This window comes from Sturnus vulgaris, chromosome 8, assembly GCF_052056855.1.
Source record: "Sturnus vulgaris isolate bStuVul1 chromosome 8, bStuVul1.hap1, whole genome shotgun sequence".
NCBI lineage: Eukaryota > Metazoa > Chordata > Aves > Passeriformes > Sturnidae > Sturnus > Sturnus vulgaris.
Genome location: NC_142250.1, coordinates 3,637,892 through 3,659,914, shown reverse-complemented (window position 1 = coordinate 3,659,914; position 22,023 = coordinate 3,637,892). Strand labels below are relative to the sequence as shown.

General features: G+C 48.1%; 1 protein-coding gene across 1 annotated transcript; it reads left to right on the top strand.

Annotated features, from left to right (window-relative positions):
- The first annotated feature begins 1,296 nt into the window (after positions 1 to 1,296).
- Positions 1,297 to 21,028, top strand: TUBGCP2 (tubulin gamma complex component 2). The gene is made up of 17 exons (XM_014882291.2): positions 1,297 to 1,464; positions 2,120 to 2,248; positions 2,576 to 2,752; positions 5,642 to 5,801; positions 6,194 to 6,386; positions 7,484 to 7,683; positions 8,159 to 8,348; positions 8,885 to 9,030; positions 9,582 to 9,762; positions 10,682 to 10,862; positions 11,062 to 11,234; positions 12,275 to 12,403; positions 12,855 to 12,975; positions 14,846 to 14,989; positions 15,418 to 15,546; positions 16,294 to 16,457; positions 20,700 to 21,028. The coding sequence occupies exons 1-17, from the start codon at positions 1,315 to 1,317 to the stop codon at positions 20,803 to 20,805; spliced, it is 2,673 nt and encodes an 890-aa protein (XP_014737777.2). The 5' UTR covers positions 1,297 to 1,314; the 3' UTR covers positions 20,806 to 21,028.
- Positions 21,029 to 22,023: the final 995 nt, after the last annotated feature.

Below are 22,023 nucleotides of genomic sequence, written 5' to 3'. Positions count from 1 at the left end.
TCCGGGCGGGCAGGTAGGGATGGGCTGGAATGGGATGGGGTGGATAGAGTAGGATAGGGTGGGCTATGGAGGATGGGATGGGGCGGAGCAGGACGCGACTGAGGTGATGCCCTGCCCTGCAGGTCGCTCCGGGTGGGCCGCAGAGGGACCCGCAGCCGGTGCCTGGGAGCCGTGCCCGGGCCCGTCGGGTCGTCCCGGGGATGGGAATCCCACCGCTGTAGTTGCGGCCGTGCTGGTGTCCCCAGCAGGCACCTCCTCGTGTCCTCCCGAGCCAGCCTAGCTCCCGCAGCTTCTCTTCATTCCCTACATCCTTGACTCCCCGGCACTTCAGCCCGCGGGAAATCCCAGTAGGATCAGGGCCCCAAGTGATGCCTTTAAAGAGATTTAAGCTTGGGCTGGACCAGGCCCTACACAGCCTGTTCTAATTTGTGTCAGTTTTGAGTGGAGAGTTGGACCAAGAGATCCCTTCCAGCCTAAGCGATTCCATGATCTTGGCAAAACAAAAGTGTGTCCTTGTGCTTGATACATGGATCTGCTTTGTATCTACTTGGTACGGTCTGTTCAAGGTGTCACATGAAACGCCTTATGTATATCCGTGACTCCTAACTCAGGGTCTTCTGATTTACAGAATCACAGAATATTCTGAGTTGGAAGGGACCCACAAGGATCATCAAATCCAGCTCTTATGTGAATGGCCCATTCCAGGATTGACCCCACAACCTGGGTGTTTTTAGCACCGGGCTCTGACCTGCTGAGCTCATCTCAGGGCTCTGTGTCAGTATTAAAGTTATTATTTAAATAATCTGCAGGGTTTGAGTGAAGTTAGTAAAGTGGGGAGTGGAATAGGAAGACCCCTAAACTTGGGGAAAACTGCTTTGGGGTGATTTCAGAAGCAGCAGCAGGGTCAGCCTGTCAGGACACCAACCAGAGTACTTTCTGAGATGAAAAAATCCTCTGCTGGGATTTTAAGTCAGCCAGCCCCAAGTTAAGATTCTCCCCCAGCCTTGGTCTTCATGGTTGGAGCTGTCTGAGCTGCAGCAGTCCAGGCTGCCCCTGCATCCCTGGAAGTGTCCAAGGCCAGGTTAGACAGGGCTTGGAGCAGCCTGGGATAGTGGAAGGTGTTCCTGCCTGTGGCAGGGGTTGGAATGAGATGGGCTTTGAGGTCCATCCCCGTTTTGTTCGCTTCCTTCTCCTTTGTCCCAGCCAAACACCTCCACCTTCCAGAAGCGTCCCCCTCGCGGGATGTTTCCCCTGGGAGCAGTGGGGTGACTCCTGCTTCCCGTGTCCCCAGGGCAGGTGGCCCGAGCCGGGAGCATGAGCGAGTTCCGCATCCACCACGACGTGAACGAGCTGCTGAGCCTGCTGCGGGTGCACGGCGGCGAGGGCGCCGAGGTTTACATCGAGCTGCTGCAGAAGAACCGCACGCCCTACGTCACCACCAACGTCTCTGCACACAGCGCCAAGGTCCTCCCCGCCTGCTCCTGGTCTCGCCTTGGGCAAGGAAAAAAGGGAAAAGGAGAGGGTGGTCAGATCTGGGGTTGTGGGTGTGAAGTGTGAAGTCTGGTCGGGGAAAGAATCCTAACGACTGTTAGGACTAGGGTGCGGGCAAGTTCAAAGAAGGAGGTAATTTTGTGGGATATCGGAAAGAAATTGTTCCCTGTGAATGTGGCAATCTGGCACAGAGTGCCCAGAGAAGCTGGTGCTGCCTCTGGATCCCTGGAAGCGTCCAAGGCTTGGAGCACCATGGGATAGTGGAAGGTGTCCCTGCCCATGGCAGGGGGTGAAACACGATCACCTTGAAATTCCCTTCCCACCCAAACCATTCTATGATTCCATGAGGAAATGAAATTGTATTAAATGCAATTATATGGCTAGCACCTGAGAATATCACCCAAATAGTAGGGATTAAAGCCTGGCAGTCATGACCAGACATACTTTTATGGCTATAAGACTGCTTTTTGTTTTCATTTTTAAAAGCAATCCACCACTCAAGCTCTAAGTGCCAGGAAGTCTCTAACTGTGTCTGAAACTTCGTGTCTTTGTAGCCTGAGCTGTGTGTGCTCTGACTTCGTTTAGTTTTAACTGTAACTCCACTTATTATTATTGTGGTGTTTTACAGGTGAAGATAGCAGAGTTTTCTCGAACTCCTGAAGATTTTTTAAAGAAGTACGATGAGCTGAAGTCTAAAAACACGAGACATCTGGATTCTTTAGTTTATCTGCTGTCCAAACTCACCGAAGACAAAGAGGTTGGTTCCTTGTTCAGAACTGGATGTTGAAGAGTAGCAGCAATGCAATGATTTCAAGCACAGCTGGTGGTAAAGTTCAGTGAAATCTGTAGAAATCAACAAATAACCAGTTGTAGCTTTTACTGTGTTATTAAAGCCCTACTGAGAGTTATGCTCCTCTTGGTATAATTCACTAAGACGTGGAAAACTGGGACAGAGATTAGTTAGATTTAGATTTTTTTTAAGAGAGATTGATTAGATTCAGTACAGCCAGGGTATGGTCATGTGTTTCTTTAGATTGTGCTGCCCAGCATTCACAAAATCTTTTCTTTGTTTGCCTGTGTACAGACACTCCATTACCTGCAACAAAATGCTAAAGAAAGGGCGGAGCTTGCAGCAAACGCAGCCACCAGCAGCAGCACGAATTTTTCCATCCCCTCATCCACTTCCAAGATGTCTCTGCAGGAGCTGGAGGAGCTGCGCAAGCAGCTGGGCAGTGTCACAGCCAACTCCAGTGCACAGCAGGTACAAAGCCCTTCCCAAGCTCTGGGCACAAAATCTTCCCTTTTGTTAGTCAGATCACATTAGATCTTGGTGCTGTTCTTAGTAAGAGTGGCCTTTTCCTATTGCAGTCAGTTAAAGTTAAATTCTTTGAGGTTATTCTAAGGTTAAGTTCACTGTTAAATTTTTCCCTATGAGGAACCTGGCACAGATTGCCCATAGCAGCTGTGGCTACTCCATCCCTGGAAGTGTCCAAGGCCAGGTTGGACAGGGCTTGGAGCAACCTGGCATCATGGAAAAGACAGAAAGGAGGAGGAAAACCGACTGGAGACACAAGCTTGGCAAACAGTTAAACATTTCATTAACAGTAGTAGGTCATGAAGTCAGAGTGCAAAAGGGTGATTTATTACTTAAACCCCAAATTCTATTTCCTGTCATTATATGTATAAAAACCTGTACTGTGGTGGCTTGACCTGACAAACAAGACAGTGAGGAGGTAAAAAATACATGGGTCAAGATAAGGACATTTTGGCTGCAGAAGGCAGAGGGGCAGCAGTGTATGGTGAGTTCTTTGGACAAAGGGGAGAGAGGAAAAGATGCTCAGAGGTCCATAGTGCCTTCTCATGCCCAGTCAGCAAAATCTAATGGGACAAGCTTCAGATCACTTCAGGCCCTCGATGGCAAGAGGGATGGACCTTCCATGTCCCATACTTTGAGACTCTGGGCTTGAAGGGCCCTACGTGAATGTGATGGTGGAGAACTCAAATCCTAAACAAAGAGTCCAACCCCTCAACCTGTCAGCAGTGGTGAGACCAGCCTTGTCCTACATACACTGAAATACTGCACAGACACTGGGCCTGACTCATCCAGATCCTTCACAGACAATCTTGAGTCAAGTGGGTGATTTAGATCATGAAGGGAAGATGAATTTCCAGTGAGATAACTGATCTTCTTACCAGGATTTATGTGTGAACTTGCTAAAAGAGGAAAGACCTGGAAGTGCCATTCTCTAGGATGTGCAGTTCACAGCCAGAGGCATTGAAATGCCATCACAAGCCAAGATCTGTGCTTCCCTGCTGCTCCATTTGTGGTCTCTTCAGACTTAAAGAGCTGGAACTGTGTTAAAAGGCCCTGATGAGCTGGTGCTTGGGCCTGTTGAGTCAATAGGGGCTGGGACAGGAGGACATTCCTTGGAAGTGCTAGGTCTGCTCAGCCTCTGACACAGATCTTGTGTCCATGAGGGTCACAAATGGAGTTGGAGGTGTTCATGGACCTCAGAGACGAGCCCTTTATCTCCCTCCATGGGTGTTGGCACTGCCATTGCTCAGCATGTCACATGCAGGTTCCTAAGCATGACAGTGGCAAACTGCCACCCTGTGCCAGTGGTGTTGAGGTGCCACCTGAGGGCCGTGTTTTCAGCCCTGGGAGTTTTTCTCCAGGCTGTTGTTGAAGCCTGTAGTGACAGTGACCTAAATTTCGAGTTGCAGAGAGAAGGTGATTCATGCCCCTGAGACATGTGCTTTGTCACCAGTGCCACAAGTGCTGTGCCATCTGCCCTGGGATTACTTGGCACTGTCAGAGAGATCATGCAGTGCCTGGAATTACTGCTTGGACCAGTTTTGGTCCAGGATTCATCGAGGTGGGGAAAGTTAAGTGTTCCCTTTCAGGTGGATGTGCTCTTTATAGCCAAAATGTTGACTTTCTTGACCTTTGCCAGTTAACAAAGTCACTCTAGAGCTGGTTGAACTGCAGCAGAAGTGCCCTGCCTCTTGTTATGGAATAAAATCAGAGATTCATCAAGTCCATCCCTGGATTGAATATCACCATGCCCACTAAACCCAACTGCCATTTCTGCTCGTGTTTTGAACTCTTCCAGAGGTGGTGACACCACCGTTTCCCTGGGGAGTTTGTTCCAATGATTAACCACTCTCTCAGTGAAGAAATTTTTCCTGCCTGCCATTTGGGAAGAGCTACTGGTGGCTGCCCTTCTCCCAGGCAGAACATGTTCATACAGCCAGCTGAGGTTTGCAGTTTCATGTGGGGTTTAGCCATCCTTTGAATTGCTGGCAGCTTGCTTGATGCTTCCTATTTCTCCATATGAAAGTCCCAGTTCTGTTAGGGGAGCAGAGGAAATCGAGGTCCTTTTAGCAGATCACCCACACATGATGTAAATAAGAAAATGAAATGAGTCTGTGCATATTCCTTTTCACACACACACATCTGTGGAGTTTCAGAAATGGCCTTCATCAGCCCTGTGTTTGTGCACTTGAGGCTCCAAATGTTCATGTAGGTTGTGCATCTCACAAGCTTCCCCAGCTGATGATTGATCTTGCACTCCATTTATTTTAATGTCAGAGCTGGGGGTGGAAAGTCTTTCAGTCTTCAAGAGCTCACTTCCTTCGCCAACTCCCACTCAGAGCAAAAAACTCCATCATTTTCCAGCTCTCTGTGGGTGGATTTGTCTGGGTTGCATTTGGCATTGAGTTCAGAGGTGTTCAGTGCCCCTGGGATAGGATGTTGGTGCTTCTGGAAGGAGTTTGCTGCTTTCATGTGGTGCTCTCTCCAAACCAGCAACCACTGCCTGGTGGTTGTGCACATCCCCATTCTGCTTCCCGGGGTGTGCCCCAGGCCAGTGTGGACAGGTGCAAAAAAGCATTATTTGATGTCCCTCCACATAAAAAGGTCAAACGTGTAAAAAAAAAGCATTTTTTTGCAGCAGTAGGGCAAATAGACTAGGTGGTACTGGGAAATTAAACCCTACACCATGCTACTGAAATACCAGCTATTCTACTTTCTGTTCTCAAGTCCATCAGTCAGTTTGCAGTCAATTTCTACTTGAAATGAAACATTTCTTGGATTCCTGAATGTCTCCTGTTTTTTTCCTTTCTTTCCCTCTCTCTCTTTTTCCAACAGCCTCTTGAGCTTACACGAAAAATCCTCCGAGATAAGCAGAACAAGAAGAATTCTGGTCAGCCCATTCCAGTATTTCCATCCTGGGTGTATGAGAGACCTGCACTTATTGGGGATTTCTTAATTGGCACCAGTCTAAGCACTGACACAACAGTACCAATAGGTATGTGAAACACAGGGGAAATTGCATTAATTTGTAGTGTTTTGTTCTCATTCAGAAATGCTCTTCAGATGTTCCCACTCAGCAAAACTTGGCACTTTTTTTCTTTGTGACTGTATTTGAACTGTTTTCTGGGTATTTTAATATTTTGGTGGCAGGGAGGTTGGGGAAGTTGTTGGTGTTGGAAGTAACTGGGCCCTCGTGGGTGGAAGGATCAGCATCAGGAGCTGTGCCTGGTGTTCTCTTGGCCACAGGCATTGGATGTCTGATCCTTTTAACGGGATTTGAGTAAAAATAAGCAAAAGATTCTGTTCTCCAGGAAAGCAAGGTACAAGACTAAAGGGGTGGATGATGGCACACTGTGTCTTTTTTTTTTGTCTCCTGTTTGGAAACAGGCACTTTGCCATTGGCTTCCCAGGAATCCATGATTGTGGAGGACCTGCTGTACGTTCTGATTGGTGTGGATGGAAGGTACATCACAGCACAGGCCCTGGTGGGCAGGCAGAACCGAGCCTTTTCCCTTGATCCAAACCTGGACTTGTCCATCAAGGAGCTGGTGACCAGGATTCTTCCTGTGGCAGCAACCAGGTACTGAGCTGGCTTTTGTCAGGGGAGGCTCTCCTTTGAGAAAGAAGAATCTGCCATTGTGCAGGTGTTAACTTCCATGCTTAATTTAAACTGTGAGGTTATGAAATGAGTGACAATTTATTCGGGTCAGCTTTAGCTCCTCTCCTCTCCTCTCCTCTCCTCTCCTCTCCTCTCCTCTCCTCTCCTCTCCTCTCCTCTCCTCTCCTCTCCTCTCCTCTCCTCTCCTCTCCTCTCCTCTCCTCTCCTCTCCTCTCCTCTCCTCTCCTCTCCTCTCCTCTCCTCTCCTCTCCTCTCCTCTCCTCTCCTCTCCTCTCCTCTCCTCTCCTCTCCTCTCCTCTCCTCTCCTCTCCTCTCCTCTCCTCTCCTCTCCTCTCCTCTCCTCTCCTCTCCTCTCCTCTCCTCTCCTCTCCTCTCCTCTCCTCTCCTCTCCTCTCCTCTCCTCTCCTCTCCTCTCCTCTCCTCTCCTCTCCTCTCCTCTCCTCTCCTCTCCTCTCCTCTCCTCTCCTCTCCTCTCCTCTCCTCTCCTCTCCTCTCCTCTCCTCTCCTCTCCTCTCCTCTCCTCTCCTCTCCTCTCCTCTCCTCTCCTCTCCTCTCCTCTCCTCTCCTCTCCTCTCCTCTCCTCTCCTCTCCTCTCCTTCCCCTCCCTTCCCATTTTTCCTCTGTGCTGCCAGTTCACTTTTTCATTCACACACCTTTGTTCTTTCCAGTCTTGGCCTTGGCAACTTCAGGTAAAATGCAGTTAGGATAAATCTGCCTGTTCTATCTTCTCTTCCCACTCTGCTATGAATTTCTCCATATTTCCTGCTTTTTGCTCCCCTCTGGGCATCCAGGACTGAGAGAACCTTTGTGTGCTGGTTCTCACTTTCTACACAGCGCTTTTACAAATGGTTCTAGTTCCCTTGTGGCTGGAGAGGAAACATCTTCCTACAGCTTTCCCTTCTTATTTCCCTTCTGGGATTGGAAATAAGGGATAGGGACTGGTGTCCTTTCCAGCACGGGATCTACTGGTGGGCCTGCACAGTGTCCTGAAGGCAGAAGTTCCTGAAAATTACACAAGTTACATTGCCTGAAAGAGCTTTCATTTTGCTTTTTTACAGGTTTATAGAGGAGAAGTCTTCCTTTGAGTATGGGCAGGTAAATCATGCTCTGGCAGCGGCCATGCGGACTCTAATCAAGGAATACATGATATTAATTACCCAGCTGGAGCATCTTCAGAGACAGGGCCTTCTGTCACTGCAGAAGCTGTGGTTTTACATCCAGCCCACAATGAGGACCCTGGAGATTCTGGCTTCTCTGGGTAAATATCCAAAATACAGTCCTTACATTTTGCCAGCTTGTGAGAACTGTTCAGGGTAGCCAAACAGGCAGGGCATGTCTCATTTTGATTTCCTGTTTTATTAAAGAAGAAAGCCTGGGGGAATTGTACTCGTGAGGGCACTGCACATCTTCTGGAGGAGAGCATTCATGTTCTAGGGCTGAATGAGCCTTTGGAGCTGTCAGGAGGCACCTCTGTGCCTTTGACCTTCACAGCCCTTGCCCTTCCCATCAATTGTATCCACCACTGCTGCCCCTCCTCAGCTGCTTTCCAGGCTCCTCTCCAGCTCTTTGTGGGTGTGTAACCAGAAGGAGTCCCTGGAAGCTCCTAGTCCAGGCCCTTGCTTACAGCTACACAGGCTGCTCCGGGGGCCATGTCCAATCTGGGGACCAGTTAGGGTTTTGTTTTCGAACTTTTCAGGATCCAAGTGTCTCATATTGGTATTTTTCAATTCCAGCTACTTCTGTGGATAAGGGTGAGTGTATGGGAGGATCAACTCTGAGCTTGCTCCATGACAAGACTTTCAATTACACAGGGGACAGCCAGGCCCAGGAGCTGTGCCTGTATTTAACCAAGGCAGCCAGCGTGCCTTACTTTGAAATCCTGGAAAAGTGGATATATAGAGGCATCATTAATGATCCATACAGGTAAAGAACAGTTAAGCAATGAAAATGAAATGCAAAACTCCAGAAATACTGCAATGCTTTGTGAAGTCTGCATCACCTGAGGGCCTGAAACAACCCTCTCAGAAGTTTTTTGGCTTTTGTAGAGTCATTTGAAGCATTTTTCTGTATTTCATATTTTATGCAACATTTCTGTTTCCCACATTTTCAGAATCCTAAGGTGGGGGCAAAGCTGGAGATAAAATGTCTGAAATTAATGCCTTTCTGCTGGTGAGAAGGTGGACAAAGGCCAGTCTCCTCACCCCTGCACTGACAAACTGATAATGTTTAGCCTTGGTTTATGAACCCTGTAGAATTCTGTTTCTCAATGCAGATCATCAGAGACACTGCATAATGCTTTTCCTCTTGCTTCACACGCAGACTGATTTCAGTTTTTGGTTGGTTGTGTCCTCATGAGACCTTATTTCTGATAGATCACATTACCAGTTTGCAGGTCTACAAAAGTTTGTGCTACTCATTGTACCACTTCCTACCCCTAAACATCTGCTTTAACTGTTCAGTGAGTTCATGGTGGAAGAGCATGAGCTGCAGAAGGAGAAGATTCAGGAGGACTATAATGACAAGTACTGGGATCAGAGATACACTGTTGTTCAGCAACAGATTCCCTCCTTCTTGCAGAAAATGGCTGACAAGATCCTAAGCACAGGTAAAGAGAAAGGAAATGTCACCATGCCTTGCCACTTCATAGGGTTGTCCAGCTGAATTGGGAGCAATAGAGTCAGATTTCACAAGAACCCCAAATCCTCTCAGTAAAACAAAGGAGCCCAGCAGCAAGGGGAGCTGTCTGTCTCAGTGCTGTTTTGTGGGTAGGTTTTCTGGCTGGATGGAGATGGGCAGCTGAGGTTTGACTGTCTGAGTGTTAATTTAAGCATTCAACCTCTTATCCTTGTACAAAGCCCCCATAAGTGACTTGGGAAGCAGAGCAACAGATCTGTAGAGCTTCAGATCACCTGCAGAGTTGTTTTGTCACCACTGGGAAACAAAACCATTTCTAAATCTGCTTAAATGTGATACCAGGTGCCTATTTTAAAATTTTGTATCATCTTTTGAAAGGTGCCTAAATCCTTCCCAGCTTTCAGCACAATGTAGTGTAAGCATTTCTCAGCATGTCTTCCTCCTGAAGGGAGTGGTGTGGAAGTTTTCCTGTTGGCTGTATGGCAGATAGGAGTATGAGACATTCTTTCTTTTTAATTTCAGGGAAATATTTGAATGTTGTGCGGGAATGTGGGCGAGATGTCACCTGCCCTGTGGCCAAAGAGGTCATCTACACTTTAAAAGAGAGAGCCTATGTGGAACAAATAGAAAAAGCATACAACTATGCCAGCAAAGTTCTTCTGGACTTCCTGATGGAGGAGAAAGAGCTGGTGGCTCATCTGAGGTTGGATTTATTTTACTAAATGCGTGATAAATAGATTGGTTCTGCTAAGGGACATAAATTTTTGAAGTTAACTCTGTTCTCTTGGGATATTACCAAGGTGTTCTCTCTATTTCCATTTAGAAAGGATGACCTAAAAAACAAGACCTGGGTTTTTTTCCCTGAAGAGGGGAGAAACAAAAGTCTAAAATTATAGAAATGTTGAGTGGGAAAGATGTCTGGGAGTCTCTGGTCCAACTTCCTTGGGAGGCTGTTGCCAGAACTAGGTCAGGGTTTTGTCTAGCCCAGTCAGATTAGGAGTCTGGAGCCACACTGTGTTATGGCTGTGCTCCTATTTTTGTTCCAAAGCCTGCAGTTATCATGTGTGATCTGTGGCCAAGCACTTGGTTAAAACCCAGGCTCACCTCAGAGCTACTTCCAAGCTCCATGCCCACTGCAAGTAACTCTCCCTGGTGCCAGGTGAAAATCAAAATATATGTGTCCTGTTACAGCAAAAGTCAGCTGGATTTAAAAAATCAGCACAGATATTTGTTCATCGAGAGGAGTCCAGGATTCTGCTCAGAATTGGCAGCCACCCCTCGGCTGGAGGAGATCTGGGAGTTGTTCAGGACAGCGGTAGGAGCCTGCACCCAGCACTCTTAGGGGATTTTTTGCATTTTTCTAGGCAAAAAAAAGAACAGCAGCAGCCCTGATTTGACTGCACAGAAGTGTCCTGACTGAGGAGGTAGGGAGGAGGAGACATCCATAAAAGACTAGTCTCCAAATTGGTTATTTATGGCTGTGTGCTCTCCAGAAAGAGAAACACTTTGTGATCAAACCCCGCCAGCTCGTTGAATTGATTGCTTTTGTTCCTTTAGGTTTGGTATGGATTAACCTGGGCTTTAAGAAAAGTAATCAATTGTCCCTTTGTTTTCTTGAGCAGATCTATAAAACACTATTTCCTGATGGATCAAGGGGACTTTTTTGTTCACTTCATGGATCTGACAGAGGAGGAACTCAAGAAGCCTGTAGATGACATCATAACGACGAGGCTGGAGGCTCTGCTGGAATTAGCCCTGAGAATGAGTACAGCCAACACTGATCCTTTCAAGGATGATTTAAAGGTGAGAATGGGTGGAAGCAGAAGAGAACTGACTTTGACCAGAAGGCCTGCCGTGGTTTGGGGAGATCTGTGTGTGCCTGCTGCTTCCTAAGCTGGTGTGACAACTGGAGAGTGACTCTGACCATGGGCGCCTTGCCTGTTGTTCCACAGTAGTTGTGGGTGTCCTATGGCTTCACTTTTTCCCTGTTCTTCCCTTCCAGATCGACTTGATGCCCCATGACCTCATCACACAGCTCCTGAGGGTGTTGGCCATAGAAACAAAGCAGGAGAAGGCCATCATCAGTGCAGAGCCCACAGAGCTCACCCTCAGTGGCCTGGAGGCCTTTTCCTTCGACTACATCGTGAAGTGGCCTCTGTCCCTCATCATAAACAGGTAATCCACTGAGGGAAAAACAGGCTTTTACTCTCACAAGAGGTTTTCCATGCGAGAATCAAACATTCCTCAAACCTGAAGAGAAGGAAAAAATGCACTTTGTGATATTCCTGGTTGCAGACTCAAAGGATACAGGCTGTTGCTACTGTAACAGGATATTTTGCATTTAACTGAGTTGGGAGGCACCAAGTGGTTCATTTTTCTGCAGGAATTTGCCTCTTGTTTCCCTGGAGAAAAGCTGCTGTGAGCCACAAGCAAATGGGACAAACAGCATTGCGTGAGCAATTGAGTGGCAGATTTCAAATTGTTGGATGCCAGCAATTAACTCCTCCCTTAATTTCCCCTCTAAAAATTCCATTGAATCAGCGAGACTTTCCTAACGACGCGACACTTTTGGAATTTTGTCTCTTCCTTCCCAGCAGAGTGTGTTAGCTCTGGTGGTAGCTATGGAAGTGAAAATAGGATTTGGTAAGGTTTCCTGAACTGTATCGACTGGAGCTCTGCAGACACCTACGCTGAAGTGTCTGAGCACAGACCTGAATCCAGTCCCAGAGCTATAAATAAGCAGCCCCATCTGCTTGTGACAGTGCATTGCTGGTGGGGTAATGCTGCCTGTAGCTTGGTTACAGCTTTTCCTCCCCCTTTTCTGAAAAACCTTCCTAAATTCTTGGGTGAATTCTAAAATCCTGGTGAATTCTTGGGTGACCATGGCAGCCTCCAGCACAGTGGGTACAAGACCACAGTCTCTGAACCGTCCCTCCCAGCCCATGTATGAGTGACCCCTGCATGCAGCTCGAGGGATTTAAGGAGGCTGGTGATGTAGCCACAGGCAGGAAATACGGAGGAGAGTCTCCTTGGAGAGGAATTCTTTGGGATGGCTGCAAATGTGACTCTCCTGCTTCAGTTCAGTGCAGATCAGAAGGCGTGAGGAACATATTGTGTAAAGTCTCTACCTCTGAGCAGCCTCAGCCTTCACAGCTTAGTCTGTCAATCAGATCAGAACAGGCCTTCATCTGCATGGGCTTCTCCTTTCTTTCCAGGAAAGCACTGACAAGGTACCAGATGCTTTTCAGACACATGTTCTACTGCAAGCACGTGGAAAGGCAGCTGTGCAACGTTTGGATCAGCAATAAGACAGCCAAGCAATTCTCCCTGCATTCAGCTAAGTGGTACAGCCTTTTTTTTGTTTGTTTGTTTGTTTATTTTCAGTTTTGGGTCTCCTTCTTGTTAATTAGATACCTTTTGGCATAGCTCAGACAATAATAGGTGAAAAAATCCTTACAAATATCTTACAGGCTCAGAGACATCAATTTTTAACATTGTAGGTTTCACTCACTAGTTGTTTGTAAAGTTGCTTTAATATTTAATACCAAAATTTTAGGTTTATATAAGCAGATATTTGAGGTCTCTGACAGGTTCAAAGCTCTGACTCTACTAATTGAGGTAAAGCCATGGAAAATAATCAGAGATGATTTGCAGTGACTTTATAATCCCTCTCACACTGCAGCAAGGTATTTGCTAGGACAGAAATATTTAGCTCTGCTTGGCTGTGCAAGCCTGGTGATAGTTCTCCGTGGCATTTGCTAGCTCTGAGCTGTGTGGGTGTGATTTCTCCCCTAGGTTTGCTGGTGCTTTCACACTGCGGCAGCGGATGCTGAATTTCGTGCAGAATATCCAGTATTACATGATGTTTGAAGTGATGGAGCCAACATGGCACATTCTGGAGAAGAACCTGAAGCTGGTGAGTGAAGTTGGAATGGAAGTCTTAACAAATGTAATGCCTAATTCCAGTGGCTGCAGGTGTCTGTCGATTTTGTTGGAGGCATTATGTACCTGGGAGCTGCTGTTCCTGCCACGTTGCAGAGTGCTGCTGTTCTGCACCACCTTCCTGCTTGATTAGTCATACATCTCCTTCCTGTGCTGCATCCCCCTGTCTCTGCTCAGCTCACACTCTGCTCCCTGTTATGTAAAGGCAGGTTCTGCTCAACATTCCCATAGACAGGAGGAAGAGAGCTGTGGAAAAGGAAGGTGCATGCAGAGTGCAAAGATCATAAACCAGTCCAGGCGTCTCCAGCTGATTGCTTGGATGAGTTACAAGTAGAGCCTGTGCTTTCCCTTCCATGAAACTGCCAAGGACTGGCATGTTGGGAATGTTTGGTATAAAAAAAGGCCTTTATTCTTATTATTCTTATTCTTATTAATCCCTCTGGTAGTCACCCTGTGATCAGACGCTTCTGGGTTGCACATCGTTTTTCTCTTACACCCTCAAAATCACTCATCTGAGGTACCAGACAGCCCAACACCAGCTCTCTTGGCAACTGTCTGATGGCCCTTGTGGATCTTCAGCATCAACTGATCTTGCCTTACTGTGCCCTGAGGAGTTGTTCTGGGGTCTGCTAACCAACATTTTTTGATGTCCTGTCGTGTTTTTATTCTGGAGAATTCACAGGAGGGAGCAGGTCTAGAATTGTGAGTGTCTCTGCATGTTCTTGGCAAGACCTCCTGAATGAGAAGAGTTCATATGTCAAGCTCCTGGATAATCTGGGAATTGTACTGATTTCTTAATTTTGTTGCAAGTTTAGGTTTGCAAAATGTATCACTCAGTTTACTTAACTTGAGTGCAGGCCCTTGTTGAAGTTATCCTGCCTCTGTTTACTCCTTTCATTTGTATTTTAGGGGGGAAAAGGATGATCCTCACTGGTCTCATGTAGTGCCTCATGGTGCATTTTATTTGTCACGCTTCTCTCTTGTGCATTTTCACCTGAAGATAAGGTGCTCTCTTCCTAAATTTGTAGCTGCGATCTTCATCTTCACAACATCATTTTCTTCATCAACACAACTTCATCATCATCTTTATTACATTAGAAAGCTGCATTTATCCCTGTTCTGCAGGAGCTTAAAGGGATGTGGGAGTGGTTTCCTGCATTGGTCCTGCTGGAGCAGTGTGGATGCCTTGACAATTTTAGTCCTGTGGTTCTTTCCTAAGCTTGATTTGTGTTCTGAGCTTCAGCACGTCCCATAACTGTGCAGAGTGAGAGGGAGTTTAGTAATTTAAAGCTCAGTTTATCATTTAAAACTCAAGACCACAACAGCCTGTTGGACTAGCAGAGATGAACAAAAATCTTACAGAATCCTCTCAACTGTGCACGTCCTAGTTCCTTAGTGGCTCCTAAAGCATATTTCTGAATAGCCTTATGTTTTAATAAGTTTAGTTTGATAAGTTTATTGACATTTAAGATTCTTTGATTTTTTTTTCACTTTTCCTCTTATTTTTGCTGACTTTACTGAGGTTGTGAAGGTGGGAGTGGCCATGGCAAGCAGATTTAAAAACAAAGGAAGTGCAAGTTCATAAAGCAGATAACTCTGTCCTTTCCAGGGGAAGGCTTGGGTGATTAAAGCAGGCATGATCCGTGGGGAGGTGTTGTGACAAATCAAGAGTTTAAAGCCTTTGAGGGGCTGCTGAAGGCAGTAAAGCAGATGCAGTCTCCATCTGGGGATGTTTCTGGGAGGTGCACGAGGAGTTTCTCACTCTGAGAGGTCCCTGCCAGGGCAGGGTGGAGCAGCACAGCAGCCCTGGTTTTGTTTGTCATTGTTGGGCTGTCCTGTCACAGGCATCCAACATTGATGATGTCCTGAGCCACCACACGAGCTTCCTGGACAACTGCCTGAAGGACTGCATGCTCACCAACCCAGAGCTGCTCAAGATCTTCTCCAAGCTGATGTCTGTGTGTGTCATGTTCACCAACTGCATGCAGGTGTGTACAGCCTCCCTGTGCCACTGCCAGCCCTGGCAGTCCCTTTGGCAGCCCCACGTGGTCCTGCCTCTGTTCCCTCTGTCAGCAGCTTTAGGGCTTGACAACTCTCACTCTCTCCCAAAGGGTTTCTGTGGCTTCTTACTCCACAAAATCCTCCTTTTTCCATGTTGAGATCAGGTTCATATGGACCAAATTCCCTCTCTTGGGGTGTAAGTAGTTGTGCTCTGTAGAGACCCTCCCAGCCAGCATCAGGGAGCCCAAAGCTTTTCTAAAACCCCTTTTCCAGTGGGTTTGGGGAGACGTGTGTATCAGCATGCTGAATTCAGTCTCAGAGTTAGCCTTCCTGGGAGTGAGGGAGGGCAGAACTGAGCCACAATGGGAGAAACAGGCTGTCACCATGTCCCCAACTGTGGCTGTGTCCTTGCCAGAGGTTCACCCAGAGCATGAAGCTGGACGGGGAGATGGAGAGGCTCACCCTGGAGCACGGCACCATGCTGGGCCCGCCCACCGAGGAGGAGCGTGCTGAGGAGGCTGCCAAGAAGAAGCTGACCAACAAGGTGGGACACAGGGGGGACAGCTGGGCCTGGCTGGCACTCTGCACTTGCAGATAGCCCTTCCTGATTTCCAGACCACCTCTGGTCCCAAAGGCACAATCCTTGTGGAATTGTGGGCAGTGTGGAGGCTGCTGGAGTTCTCAAAGTCTGTTTTGAAGGCCCTGTCTCCCACAGCAGTCTCTGCACTGCTTTTTGAGTTTTTACTTGTGTTTTCAGCTGTGCAGAGCCACATCCAGGCTTTCTGAAATGCCAGCACTTTGCCATTCCCAGTGTGAATAGGGCTCATTGCAGCCTGTGGCTCTCCTACCTGAGAGATCTGTCCTGTCCATATTTCTGTCTTGATGCACAGGGGAATTTGCTCTGTGATTAGCAGATCCTCCTGTCCCTCTGGAAGCCTCTCTGGCACACATCTGCATCACCACTGCAGTCACAGAGTTCCAGAGGTCACAGCCTGTCTTGGGCAACACACATTTTTTGTGCCTACTGGCTTTTCCTCCTGTTTGAAAATGAGCAATGGCTGCATATATTTGTGGATAACTCATCTGGGATCTACTCTGGGCTTCTCCCAGGCTGGGCACAGCAGGGCTCTTAACTACCAAGGGCTTTGAAAGGTTAATTTCAGAGGCTGAGCAACTGTGAAATCTGATGGCAGTATTTTTGAGCAGGTTAGGGAATGAAGGGAGTAACTGCAGCCCCTTGGCAAGTGCAGGTCAGCAAACACATGGGGCCACTCTGCCTTTGTCTTGGCAGCTTTTAGCAGAGCATGCTGACAACCTGCACCTCACATCTGGCTTTGAAGCCACCATCAACAAGTTCGACAGCAATTTCTCCACACATCTGCTGGACCTGCTGGACAAACTGAGCGTGTACAGCACCAATGACTGCGAGCACAGCATGCTCAACATCATCTACAGGTGAGCCAGGTCTTTTCTGTCTGTGACTTCCCCTCCCATGGGTTCCAGATTCAGCTCAGGAAATGTTCACTATAACAGAGAAATGTGTATATTTAGGAGCTCTGAGCAACCTGGGCTAGAGGAAGGTGTCCCTGCCCGTGGCAGGAGGTTGGAATGAGATGGTCTTTGAGGTCCCTTCCAACCCAGACCATTCTGCTTTGCATTTCAACCAAAGGCTTTAGAAAAACCCCAAAACACTTTGAATGATGTGAAATCTGTCCCTTAATACTGTAAATGTAGCGTTAGCTTTCCTGGGGATTGTCTCACTGTGGAGACAGTGAATAAACCAATTCCCAAATACAGCATAAGTATTCCAAGGTGAGAAAATCACACGAAGGTTTGATCCTAAAGTGTCTATTTTAAGTTCCCATATTGAATTTATTTAAATAAGCAGCTTCTTGGAAATCAAAATTCCTTCAGAAATACGTGAAAGTCAGGTACACAGGATAGGGGGGAGAGAGAGAGAGCAGATGGAAGTTTTGCTGCTGGGTTTGTAACCACTGTGTTGCTTTTTCAATAAAAAAACCCTGGAAGTTGTGTTCCCTGTCCATCTGTACTGGATATCTTTCAAGGCTGGCTGAAACCCTCACACCTCTGTTGAGATGTGCTACACCTGAAAGCAGAGAGAGAGGAAATGTTTTACAAATGTTTCTTAAGGAGATTGTTGTCCCCTCCTGGTGCCGTTTCTGACAGCATCTGACAGGGCTGTCAGGATTCCTGGCACTTTACAAACACTCTTAGGTAAAGTATTCCCACAGGAAACTGTGCTCCTAATTGTCCTTCTCTTCTGGGAACTTCTTGTCCAGCAACTGCCACAGGTTTACACAGCCCCTGGCAGTTCCCCAGGGCTGCTTGGTGTTCTGAGCTCTCCTGCTTCCATCCCCTGTCAGGGGAGGAGCTTCCAGCCGCCAGAGCTGCTCCCGTGGGTGCCGCTGAGTCCCTTAAATGGGAATAGAGGTGAGGACCCCTCCTCCACAGCCCTAAGAACTGTAGTTCACTCCATCTCTGAAGTGACCAGAGTCAGAGGTCTTCTCCTCATCTTGGAATTTCTCAAAAAAACTGTAGCTGTGAGTGCAGGCCCCAGCTGTACAATTGATTGCTGTTCCTTTCAGGACTAGCCAGGACAGCCAAGTCTCTGCATGACTTTTTGGGAAAGGCTGGTGTGGCTTCTCAACATTTTATGTCACCCTTCATCAGCCTGAACATCCCAGTTCAGCATCATCAGGCTGTTGTAGGTTACAGGCAGGATCCATCTGTAGCAAAAGGCTGGCAGGATTAAGCTCTTCCTCTTCCCTGGCTGCCATCACTCCTGCGTGTCACAGGAGCATCCAGACTCAGGTTAGATTCAGGACCACAAGCAGTTGAGTCACCCAGGCAGGAGCATTTACTGTTCCTCAGTGCTCCAGCTCTGCTTCCTCTTTTATCCTTTTTAAAAATTTTTGCCATCTCCTGTATAAGTTCTAAGAGAGAGGCTTGTTCATGGTGCTCCATCCAGGAGATCTTGATGGCAACTCACTCTATGGTCCTAGGGCACAGGAGACATGGCCAACACGGTGTTGAAGACCAAATTTGCTGCTCTTGCCATGGTGTGAATGTCACACACGTGGCAGGACAGTGGGACAAGCTGGTGCTGCATCCCACAGCCTGCCCAGGGTGCCACCGCCAGGAGCTGCTCCATCAGTGTCACAGCCCACTCTGGGGGCTCAGCTGGGGCCAGCAGGTGACTCCTGAGCTGTGAAACCTCTGCAGCTGGTTCTCCCAAATACGGAGAGGTTGGATTTTGCAACCAGCACTTCCTGCTTCAGGGAAAGGAGAAGTGTGATGATGCAGATGATAGAGTGCTTCTGTCCATGATTTGTGCTGTGGGCAGTGACCTCAGCTTCACACAGAGGCTCAGAGGAAGGCCTGGGTGCTTTGCCCTCCCTTTATTTCCATGCCCCAGTCCTTATGCCACCAGGACTGTCATCACTATCATGTGCCCCCTTAGTCTGGACTCTCTGGGACCACTTGAGTCTTCACCAAGGCATTGGACCTGCGGGACCTCTCCTGTCAAGCCAGATGTCCCTTATTCCTTATATTCCTTAGCAGAAATACTGGATGTTAACAGCTCATGGGATCTGCCTTTCCAATCCCATAGGCTGCTCAGGGGTGCTTTAAAGGGTGGAAACCCCACAATGAATGCCCATAGGTGACATTTAGCTCCCATTCAGGTTGGAGGGATTGTTGGCTCGAGGCCTGGGCTCTATGGCAACAGGAACCCGAGAAGCAGAGTGGAGACAGTTGCCATCTGAAATAACATATTTGACTGAGGGAGTTTATAAGGAAGAGTTTATAAGACATACCACTCTTTTCTTTGAATTTTATAACCTTTTTATGGGACTGCTTTCCAACAGGGATCATCAGCATGTCAGATAAATAACAAAATTCACAGTTCTGGTACTTGCTCATCATTTATTTGATCCTAGTTAACACTTTTTGTTAGCACATTTTGTAGTACTGAATAACTGAGGCATTTTATTTGTGGCATTAAACAAAATGAGATGGAGATGCAGGGGGTTTCCTTCACAGCTCAGAGGTGGCAGATCTTTGGTGCCCAAGTCCTGCTCAAGTGTGTCATAGAATAGAATCAGAAAATATCCTGAGATGGAAGGGACCCACAAGGATCATCGAGTCCCTGCACAGACACCCCAACAATCCCACCCTGTGCATCCCTGAGAGTGTTGTCCAAGTGCTCCTGGAGTTCTGGCAGCTCCCTGGGGAGCCTGGGCAGTGCCCAGTACCCTCTGAGGGAAGAGCCTTTCCCTGATCTCCAACTTAAACCTCTCCTGACACAGCTTCAGCCATTTCCTTGGGAGAGCTGGCAAAGGGCTGGCAACTACAGGAACTCTTCAGTCACTCCAACACATCCCAGGAGTGAAAAGGAGAACTACATTTTGTCAACCGGATTAGTTAAGTCCACATTCTTAGAAATCTTGTGCATCAGTGCGGTTATCAGGCATCCTTCCTTTACCAGTTGGGAGGAAACTGAGCTCAGAGTAGGTTACCAGGACGTGAAGTGGTGCAAACCCCACTGACAAAACAGCCACAAAGCAAGAAACTGCCATGTAAGCACATGCTGAGGAAGCACCACAGAAATTCTGAAGAAATGGTTATCACAGATCACTTAAAACTAAAAACAGACAAAAGGGAAGCCAAGCAAAATCCGCAAGTCACTGAGCTGAGAATGAAGCAGCTTTAGAAATGGAACAGGTCCTCAAAGCAATGAGTCCTGGCCTTGTGTTTGAATTAAAACTTGGTCAGTACTCTCACCTCAGTGTCAGGTTTCCCTGGTACCACTCCTCGAGGACGAAGGCAATGTAAAGCTTTTCAACCAGGAGAGAGCAACAGATAAATTCCATCTGTCGAGGCTCTGTTTTCTGCCTGCACCAAAAAATGTCAAGGAACAATTTGTTGCCGTTTGTGTGAGGTTGTTAAGCAACATGAAACTCAAATATTGTGCCCATTCAGTTGGTACTGGAGCAGCCTAATTTGAGAAAGGGAGAGAGTAACTTTTGTGTGATTCACGGGCTTGCACTGCCTGCTCAGTGATCCAGGGCACACGAGTGCACGAGCTGCACAGGCTCATGTGGGTGCTTTGGGATCTGCCATGGGAAGGTGGCATCACTCTGGATTATCAGGGAGATAGGATTGTGGTATCCCTGGTATTGAGTGCTTTGGAGAGGCTTTTCCAAGTGTCACTTGTGGCTGTGGCTGAGCATCTTCTGACCAGTCGCTCGAGTTGGTGAATTGTGGATCCACGGGAAGCATCCAGTGTTAGCCAGGAGATGGTGAGGGTGGAAACCTCAGCATTTTGTGGTGCTGTGTGGATTTTGTGTGGGAGTTTCAGTGCCAGAGTTCAGTGCTGGGGAGCTCTGGGGTTTCAGCAGTGCTGGGGGGTGGCTGGGAAGGTGCAGGCACTGAGGAACCCTTGTCCATACAACACGCCTCTGTGTGGTCTGGAGAAGAGCCGTGAGCATTTGGTCATTCCCAATATATTCGGGAAGTATTCCCGATACATTTCCCTGTCAAAGGCCTGCTATCAAAGGCATCGGCAGGGAAAAGGTGTCACCAACACCCGTGGCACAGCACAGACATCCCATGTGGGTGTCCTGGGGGAGATTCCTGCTCACATATCCCCCTCCTCGGGTGTGTTTTTCCCCCTAGGTTGGACTTCAATGGGTTCTACACGGAGCGCCTGGAGCACATGTCAGCCGAGCGCAGCCAGAGGGCCCCGCCGCTGCTGCCCCGCCTGGCCGTGCCTGCCCAGTGAGCTTCACCCCAAACAGGGGAGCTCCACACCCACCCACGACCTGCAGACAAACCCTGCAGGGTGGCCCAGAGGCACAGGGGAATGTTCACTCCCCTGAGATGTTTGTAATGTTTCGGCGTTTTGTTGGCATTCTGCTTTTTTTCTTTTTTTTTTTACTATGTTGTACAATGTTGTGTTTGTGTGTTGTAAAATAAATTAAGTAATAACAACAGAAAAAAAAAAAGGGTTATTTTGTCTGTTAACAGAACCCAGGATGCAAATTACTGTGGATGCTCCGTCCCTGGCAGTGTCCAAGACCAGGTTGGACAGGGCTTGGAGCAACCTGGGATAGTGGAATGTGTCCCTGCCCATGGCAGGGGGTTGGAATGGGATGATCTTTAAGTTCTTTTCCAACCCCAAGCCCGCAGCAGAGGAGTTCAGGGAATCTAAACATTGCCTGAGGCACTTTGGGTGCAGGTGCAGAGGGAGGAAAAGAAATCTCTCCCAGGAACAAAGGGCAACCAAGGAAATGCCAGGGACACAGAGGCCTTGGGGGCAGGGGTGGGAACCTGGGGGCACGTGTGAGTGCTGTGGGCACAGGACTGAGTGCTCCTGGCCTTCCTCTCCTTCACTTCTCCTTTGCAGGGACCTCCCAGAGCTCTCTGGAGGGAAGAGCCAGGTTCTGTGTGCTCCATGACCTACAGCTGCCCCTTCAGCTTGGCAGAGGGAGAGAGACCGGGGGAGAGGATGGGGACCACCAGCAAGTGTTGAATCCCACTAGAAGTCACGGAGAGTTCATTTTTTAAATCAACAGCAGACTTCTAAGCACTCGTTGATGACTAATCCCAAATCCCATTCACACCCACGTGTCCATGCCCATTTCCATTTCCTGCTTGGCCCTGGCCTGAAACACCCAGAAATACAAACGTGCCTGGCTTATCTGCCCTGATATCCCAGCTCCAGTGCCTCCTGTGACAGTCCAGCCACCCCAGTGCCCTGAGTCCCCCTGCAGAGCCACAGGACATGTCCCACCAGGCCAGGGACCCACCTTCATGCCCCTTGGAATCCCCCCAAGGCCACACAGTCCCCAATGCCACTTGGACCGTTCCCCCACCCTGTGGGCAGCCTCCACTACCCCACTAACCCAGTCCCCCTTTGCCCCATGGACCCTCCCCAAAGCCCCACAGACAGCCACGATACCCACAGACCACTCCTGGATGCCCATGGATGGCCCCCAGA

Coding starts and splice junctions, on each gene's coding strand:
- TUBGCP2 (XM_014882291.2), top strand. CDS start 1,315: ATGAGCGAGTTCCGCATCCACCACGACGTGAACGAGCTGCTGAGCCTG. Junction 8,349..8,884: donor ATCATTAATGATCCATACAG/GTAAAGAACAGT, acceptor TTAACTGTTCAG/TGAGTTCATGGTGGAAGAGC. Junction 14,990..15,417: donor TGTTCACCAACTGCATGCAG/GTGTGTACAGCC, acceptor TGTCCTTGCCAG/AGGTTCACCCAGAGCATGAA.